This window comes from Vulpes lagopus, chromosome 7 (genome assembly GCF_018345385.1).
Source record: "Vulpes lagopus strain Blue_001 chromosome 7, ASM1834538v1, whole genome shotgun sequence".
Taxonomy (NCBI): Eukaryota; Metazoa; Chordata; class Mammalia; order Carnivora; family Canidae; genus Vulpes; species Vulpes lagopus.
In genome coordinates this window covers 81,465,376-81,473,400 of record NC_054830.1, presented here as the reverse complement: position 1 = coordinate 81,473,400, position 8,025 = coordinate 81,465,376, and the positions used below count along the sequence as shown (strand labels likewise).

The window sequence follows — 8,025 nt, the reverse complement described above, 5'->3', positions numbered from 1 at the left end:
CGTAGGACTCGATCCTGGGTCTCCTGGATCACACCCTGGGCTGAAGGCGGCGCTAAACTGCTGAGCCACCCAGGCTGCCCAGATTCTGGGTATGTTTTAAAGATAAAACTGGAGATGCCTGGGTGGCTCAGTGGTTGGACATCTGCCTTCGGCTCAGGGCATGATCCCAGGGTCTGAGATTGAGTCCTGAATCAGGCTTCCTGCAGGGGGCCTGCTTCTCTCTGTGTCTCTGCCTCTCTCTCTCTCTCATGAATAAATACATAAATAAAATCTTAATTAAAAAAAAAAGATAAAACTGGAGTGCCTGGGTGGCTCAGCTGGTTAAGCATCTGCCTTTGCCTCAGGTCATGATCCTGGGGTCCTGGGATCAAGCCCTGCATCAGGCTCTTTGCTCAGCAGAGAGCTTGCTTCTCCCTCTCCCTCTGCCACTCTCCCCTGCTTGTGCTCTTTCTCTCAAAATATTAAAATAAAATAAAACTGACAGGATCTGTTGATGGCTTGGATAGTAAATATAAGAATGAAAGGTATCTAAGATGGGACATCTGGCTTGCTCAGTCAGTACAGTATGTGACTCTTGATCTCAGGGTTTTGAGTTCAAGTGCCACAATGGGTGTAGAGATTACTTAAAAATAATCTTAAAAACAGAAACAAAAACAAAACAGGTATCCAAGATAACTCTAAGGTTTTTTGCCAGCTGGGTAAATGTAGGTACCCTTAACTCAGACAGTAAAAGCAAGAAGTGCTGGGTTGGGAGAGAAAGCAGTTTACACTGCCATTTTAAGTTTGAGATGCCAGTGAAACAACCAAGTAGAGATGGAGGACATCAGATATCTAAATCTAAAGCTCAGAGGTGGGCACTCCCGGTGGCGCAGCGGTTTAGCGCCACCTGCAGCCCAGGCCATGATCCTGGGGACCCTGGATCGAGGCCCATGTTGGGCTCTCTGCATGGACCTGCTTCTCCCTCTGCCTGTGTCTCTGCCTCTCTCTTGCTCTCTGCATCTCTATGAATAAATAAATTTAAAAATCTTAAAAAAAAAAAAAGAAAAACTGGCCATCATCTTTGGCCTCATTAAAAAAAATGCATTTAAAGAAAAATAAAGCTCAGAGTTTAGGTTAAGACAAAAAACTAAGAGCTGAGACATATAGACAGGCCTCAACGTCCATCCATATTATTTAAATGGCAGGTTTCCTTTTTTATGGCTGAATAATATTCCACTGTGTGTACCTAGGGACATTCATACATATATACCACATTTTTTTTTATCCATTCATCCTTGTGGGAATTATGGTAAGTGAAGTCAGATGAAGACAAATACTGTATGTTCTTACTTATATGTGAACTCTGCAAAAACCCAAACTCATAGAAACAGAGAACAGATTGATAGATACCAGAGGCAGGGGGTGGGTGGGCATGGGGTTGGGGGTGGGAGTAATGGAGGAATGAAGAAAGGTGGTCCAGAGGCACAAACTTCCAGTTGTAAGATAAATAAGTCCTGGGGATATAAGGTACAGCTTAGTGCTCTAATACTATATTACTTAATAGTATATTAGCATATCAAATACTGCATATAGAATTGGAAAGTTGCCAGGTAGATCTTGAAAGCTCTCACCTGGGCAGCCCGGGTGGCTCAGCGATTTAGCACAGCCTTCAGCCCAAGGCCTGATCCTGGAGACCCAGGATTGAGTCCCACATTGGGCTCCCTGCATGGAGCCTGCTTCTCCCTGTGCCTGTGTCTCTGCCTCTCTGTCTCTCATGAATAAATAAAATAAAATCCTAAAAAAAAAACCTCTCACCTCAAGAAAAAAAGAACTTATAGGCAGCCTGGGTGGCTCAGCAGTTAAGCGCCTGCCTTTGGCCCAGGGTGTGATCCTGGAGATCTGGGATCAAGTGTCCCACATCGGGCTTCCTACATGAAGCCTGCTTCTCCCTCTGCCTGTGTCTCTGCCTCTCTCTCTCTGTCTCTCATGAATAAATAAAATCTTAAAAAAAAAAAAAAAGAACTTGTAACTATGTGAGGTGATGGATGTTAATTTATTATTGTAATCGTTTCACCATACATATATCAAATCATTGTATTGTATACCTTAAACTAACAGAATGTTCTATGTCAATTGTATTTTAATAAAATTGTTAAAAAAAAAAAAAAAGACATATAGGTGGTTGAGAACACCTGAGAGGAGTATAGACAGAAAAGTCAGAGGATTAAGTCCTGGGAAGCCAAAGGTTAAGGAACTAAGAAAGATACAGCAAAGGAGCTAATTTAGGAAGAGTAGTGTTCTGGAAACCAAGAATGTTTTAAGAGCAATTAATTATGTCAAATGAAAGAAATCACCATTGGACTTATCAGCTGAGACAGTGGGGAGTCTGGGAGCCCAGTCCTATGTGGAAGGGAAGAGTGGACAAGGGTTAGAGAGACAGAGAGGCCAAGACATAGGCAGAGGGAGAAGCAGGCTCCATTCAGGGAGCCTGATGTGGGCCTCAATCCTGGGACTCCAGGATCACGCCCTGAGCTGAAGACAGGTGCTTAACCACTGAGCCACCCAGGCATCCCAAAATACTGTATTTTCATATATAATTCATATACAACAACAACCAGTTTCCTTCTGTTCTTAATATACCAGGAGGGTGGGCAGCCCGGGTCGCTCAGCAGTTTAGCGCCGCCTTCAGCCCAGGGTGTGATCCTGGAGACACAGGATCGGGTCCCACTTCAGGATCCCTGCATGGAGCCTGCTTCTCCCCCTCTGCCTGTGCCTCTCTGTGTGTCTCTCATGAATAAAGAAATAAAATCTTAAAAAAAAAAAAAATAAAATATATATATATATATATATATATATATCAGGAGGGCTAAGAAGTGAGAGTGGCCTGGGTCTTACTCAGAACAGGGCCAAGAGGGTGAGGGTGAGGTGCCAGGGTGCAAAATTTAAGAAGGCGAATGCAGTGTCCCAGGGAGTGTACCTTAGGCACCTCTTTTGCCTCACCCTGGTGCCAGCCTCATCTACCTTAGACACCACCAGGTAGTCTCCCTGTTCTCCATCCCTGGGGGGATCTCTAAAGGTAGGCAACCTGGAGAAGGAACACTAGAAAGAACTCTTACTCTGGGTGGGGGTGGGTGCAAAACCCTGGAAATAGACAAAATGATTATTAGGCCTCCTTCAACTCAAAAGTGGGTATACACTGCCACCCTGTGGCCATCCAGGATTGGATTCCCAGAATTACTTCCAGAATGGCACTGGCAAAGGTTAAGGCAAGACCAAGATACACACCATTTCACCCAGCCCTGAATTTCTTCACATTAGCATGTTTTCCTTCTGTTCAGACACATGAAGAAATGAAACTGTTCAACACATCTTTATTAACAGAGACATATGGACAGACAATGCATCAAGGGCAATGTCTGGAAGCTGTGATGGGGGTGTCTGTGTGCAGAAAAGGCCTTCTCTAGGCCAGGGATAGTTCCCTGAACCTAGGCTAACCTCTCTAGGTCCCCTGCCCAGCAGTGGGTCCTGAGCTGAGGCCAGCCTCGCCATCATACTCCTGAGGGATGAATGGGGCTGGGGATCTTTCAGGATTGGAAGACCCTGACCTCAGCATTCTTATGGTTCCCCAGCTAACTTGGTTGCTGAGAGGGTGGGGGACAGGCCATGAGAACACTTGCATAGCAGGGGAAGAGAATGGGGGTAAGGCATATGGTGAGGACAGGGAGATGAAGGGGGCCTCCATAGGCAACCTTCATCTTCTTCCCCCCTCAATTTCTGCTGGATTGAGGGGTCAGGCCCAGACAGAGTATAATACCCACACCCATCCCTAACTCCAGAGCCCTGACTGGTGGCAGAGAAGCTCTGGAAAGGCCTGAGTTAGTCATCAAGCTTGTGGTATGTGAGTCTGAATGACTGGTCCCCTTGGTATATGTGGGGCTCCCTCTCTGGATGGGTGTGAATGCATGATGCTGCTGTACACATGGGATTATATCTGCGGGTATGTCCCATATGTCCCCATGAGTCTCTATGTTTGGTTGTGTAAGTATGTATGTCCCTGCTTGACAGCAGGAACTTAGTAATTGCATGTTGTGAGTATGTCCCTGTCTTTCCACCTGGGCTCCAGAAAGTGGATGTATGCGGGCCTGCCCGCTCCTATCTATCCACAGGTCCTCCTTCAGGCCTGGCTGGTCAGGGGTCCTGGCCGAAGAGGTAGGTGGTGAACTCAAGCCGGAGGCCCCGGGCATAGGCTCGAAGAGTATAGAAGAGTGTGAGGAAGTCCTGGGTGCTGAAGATCGTGTCAGCCAGCGCGAAGGCCAGGGTAGATGGGATGACACCCCGGCCATACTCCACCATCCATGTGTTTGGTCCCCACTCCACAGCTGTTGCCTCACCAGGCCCATGCACCACGGTCTCTCCTGGGGGACAGGGAGCACCCACATAAGGAGCCTCGCCCTGCCCTTCCACTGCTGCCACCTCCCTAGGCCATGGGCTATCTATAGGCAGGGAGCAGAGCAAGAGCCTCAGGAAAGGAAAAACCTTACCTCATGGCCTGGTTGCCCATCTGGAAGATTAAGAAGGCAAGATAGCCACTCTTAAGTTTTCCTCTGTGGCATCACCTGGCTCATGTCCTCTTTGGGGGGAAGCCAATGAGGGCCACCTCACCTGGCCATGGGCCACTGTATGGGAGTCCTGGAAGTCTGCATTCCCCAGCCTCACACATGTCAGGCAGAAATTTAGCTAAATTTGGGCTGGGCCTGTTAGATAGGGAGGGGTGATTATAAGATTTTTGTGGCTTTCTGAGAAATGTAGCTGTTCAGTTATAATGCCTGTCATGCCTGTAACGCTCAACCTCAAATTTATGTGGAAGTCCAAAGCTCTACTTTTTATGTCAAATGTTTCACTAGAGAAAAAGGAAGACAATGGTCTGTCTTGTCTTTGGGGGTAGGAGAGCATATCTGATTACCCAACTGTCTTCCCAACAACTGTTGGAATATTAGATGAATAAAACAGTGTCTGGGTAGATAAAAATCAGACATGGTTAACAGGAAGCTGTTATGTTTCGTTTCCTTTTAACAGTGGAAAGCAACGGGGGCCCTCGGACCTGCCTCAATCAACGACCTGTGGCTTATCTAGGGGGTTAAGGAAACCTGGGAAGAGCCCCCAACACACCCCCTTTCCGTGCTATCGCTCTCTTCCAACTCTGGGCACCCCAGAATGAAGGGACCCACCTCTCTGCCAGAGCCCCCCTACCCACCTGGGTAGAAGACCTCACTTTTGGTAGTGCCCTCTCTCCACTGGTGGAAGGTACCAGAGATGATGGTGTCGGAGATCTCAGCCCAATAGCGCCCTGAGGGACAATCAGATGGACACCGAGTATCAGGGGATCAGCGCCAATACACGGCTTGGCCAAACATCAGAACGGAGGGCATGGGCCCTTGTACAGCCCCAGCCTCCCAGTTCGGCCCGCCGCCAGCACTGACCCGAGTGGCCGCGAGAGCCCAGGGCGGTGCCGAAGAGCAGCACGTACTCGGACAGCGAGGCGTGCAGAAGGCACATGGCGCCCATCCAGCCGCCCGCGTTCACGAACACCCACTGCAGCTCCTCGTCGGGCAACACGTGGCCTGGGTGCAGCCGCCGTAGCTCCACGATCAGCCGAGAGAAAGCCAGCTCGTGGTCCAGCCCTGGCGGGGGCAGAGGAACAACAGGGTCAGAGCCAGCACCACTCCGAACTCGGGAAAGGCGCCTCTCAAACTCCCAGCTCGGCTCGGGCCTCCCCAGGACCCTGCCCTCCACCCGTTCACTCGCCCGGTCATCCGTCGGCTCACCCGCGTACTGCCGGGCCAGCTGCGCGATCTCTTCGCGCTGGAAGACGAAGCTCTGCGTGCCCAGCCAGAGCCAGACCACCTGGGCCAGCACCGCTGCGGCAGCCAAGAGCAGCGCGGCCCACGCCCACCGCCGGCCCACTGCCCACTGCATCCCGGCGGGCGGCCTGGCACGGAGAAGCGAAGGAACGACCGGTGGGCCTGGAGCTGCGACTCCCACTGCCTCCAGACCTGCGGCGCGCAGCCCACGACCGTTCCCCCGCCACAGCCGTGGTACGGCTTGCCCTGGCCAATCATAACAGTCCGGGCACCCGGGCTCCGCCCCTCGGGTTGAACCATTTCCTCGCGGGGAGCGGGGAGCGCCGAGGAGTGGGGCGGAGCCTCCCGCGTGATGCGAGGGGGCGGGGCTAAGCCTCCCCAGCTGCACTATTTAGGGCCTACGAGCAAGGTCTCTGCGAATGCCCTACCACGTGTGAATGGGGGTGTGAATGTGAGCGGGGGTAGGTGGCCGGCCTGGACTCCCAGGTGAAGCAGGCAAGCCCGGAAGCAGAGACTTCCGGGACTTGTGATTGTCATTTTTGTTAGCACAGAAAGTGGGAGGAGGCGCTTCTGCCTAGGAATGTTACCGAAAAAAAAAAAAAAGGAATGTTACCGAAGGCTTTATGGAGGCGGTGACGCCTGAGCCACGTGTTTAGGGGAAATGGGGAGGGCATTCTAGCGAATGTGGCCTGTTCCAAGAACAAAGTCGCTGTGAAGAGACAGCAGGGGGTCTGTTGGGGGCCTACGATTCATTCTTTGCTTTGAAGCACAAAATGTGAGAGGAGTGCATTGTAAACCAAGAGGGTTGTGAGGAGCGGAATAATAAAGGAAGAGAAACAAAGGAGAAAAGAGGCAGCAAAGTGCAGTGATTAAGAAAGTAACTCTGGAGCTGCTGGACTGGGTTAAAAGCCCGGCTTCCGCCATCTACCAGGTGTGTGATCTTGGGCAAGTTACTTAAACCCTGTGACTCACTTTTCTCATCTGTGAAATGGGATGAATAAAAGTACCTACCGCGGAGAGCATACCTTCATTGTGATGAAGATTAAATGAGTTAATATTTATAAAGCAATTAGTGCCCTGCAAGTGGTGACATGTGTGTTTGTTATAAAAATAAAACACAAGGGAGAAGAGAACTGTAAGAACATAGCATCACACATGACAGTGATGGAATGAAGGATCAACACAGTCGAATGTAATTGAGAGGTCCGATAAAATGATGGGAAATGGTCATTAGGTTTCTCAGTAGGGGCATGTAGCAGAGATGATGTTATATGTTCACAAATCTATTTCCTTTTGCTCTTGGGCAGTCAGATTACATTCCACAGTATACTCTATAGATAGATGAGGTCTTATGACTGTGTTCTGGCCAATGAAGTATAGCCAGAAATGTTGTATGCCACTTCCAGGTCCAGCTCCTAAAACCTGTGAAATTCTTTACATTCTCACTCTTTCTTCATCTATTATCTTAGTTACAGAGAATTAAGTAGTGGAGAATTCTGAATGCTGCTTCCTCTCTACCTCCACAATGGACTGTGTTGCTAAGCCACTGAGTTTGGGGGTGTGGTGTCATTTGTTACAGCAACTAAGATTACTTAGACTAATACAGGCCACTAACCTTGTTACAGTGTGTTGTGCAGTTAAGAGTAGAGACTGGTGGGCAGCCCCATGGCGCAGTGGTTTAGCGCCACCTGAAGCCCGGGGTGTGATCCTGGAGATCCCGGATCAAGTCCCATGTCAGGCTTCCTGCATGGAGCCTGCTTCTCCCTCTGCCTCTCTCTTGCTCTCTCTGAATAAATAAATAAATCTTAAAAAAAAAAAAAAAAAAGAGACTGGGAAGACGGACTCTCTGTTAAGAAAGACAATTCAACCAAGTAAACTTGAATATCTAATTGGCTTTATTAAACAATTCATGAATCAGGGAGCACCCCATCTAGCCTGTAGAGGAGAGCTCCAAGGAGGAGGCATACAAAAATGGAAGGCCCTACCACGTGTGAATGGGGGTGTGAATGTGGGCGGGGGTAGGTGGCCGGCCTGGACTCCCAGGTGAAGCAGAGACTTATTTTTTATTTTTTTAAAGACTTATTTTTATTTTTTTTAAAGACTTATTTTTTTTTTTACCTATTTTTTTAAGATTTATTATTTTAAAAAAAGATTTATTTTTAGAGAAAGAGAGTGAGGCACTTGG

General features: G+C 48.9%; 1 protein-coding gene across 1 annotated transcript; it reads right to left on the bottom strand.

The window, feature by feature from the left end:
• Positions 1–3,333: 3,333 nt before the first annotated feature.
• SIGMAR1 (sigma non-opioid intracellular receptor 1) lies at positions 3,334–6,080 on the bottom strand. The gene is made up of 4 exons (XM_041764685.1): positions 5,805–6,080; positions 5,460–5,660; positions 5,234–5,326; positions 3,334–4,394 (listed from the first exon to the last, which is right to left on the bottom strand). The coding sequence occupies exons 1-4, from the start codon at positions 5,953–5,955 to the stop codon at positions 4,168–4,170; spliced, it is 672 nt and encodes a 223-aa protein (XP_041620619.1). The 5' UTR covers positions 5,956–6,080; the 3' UTR covers positions 3,334–4,167.
• Between the last annotated feature and the right edge of the window lie 1,945 nt (positions 6,081–8,025).

Excerpts from the sequence above, each read along its gene's own strand:
- SIGMAR1 (XM_041764685.1), bottom strand. The coding sequence starts at position 5,955 with ATGCAGTGGGCAGTGGGCCGGCGGTGGGCGTGGGCCGCGCTGCTCTTG. Across the intron at positions 5,661-5,804 it reads GCTGGCCCGGCAGTACGCGG|GGCTGGACCACGAGCTGGCT; the intron begins GTGAGCCGACGG and ends TGCCCCCGCCAG. Across the intron at positions 4,395-5,233 it reads AAGTGAGGTCTTCTACCCAG|GAGAGACCGTGGTGCATGGG; the intron begins GTGGGTAGGGGG and ends CCTGTCCCCCAG.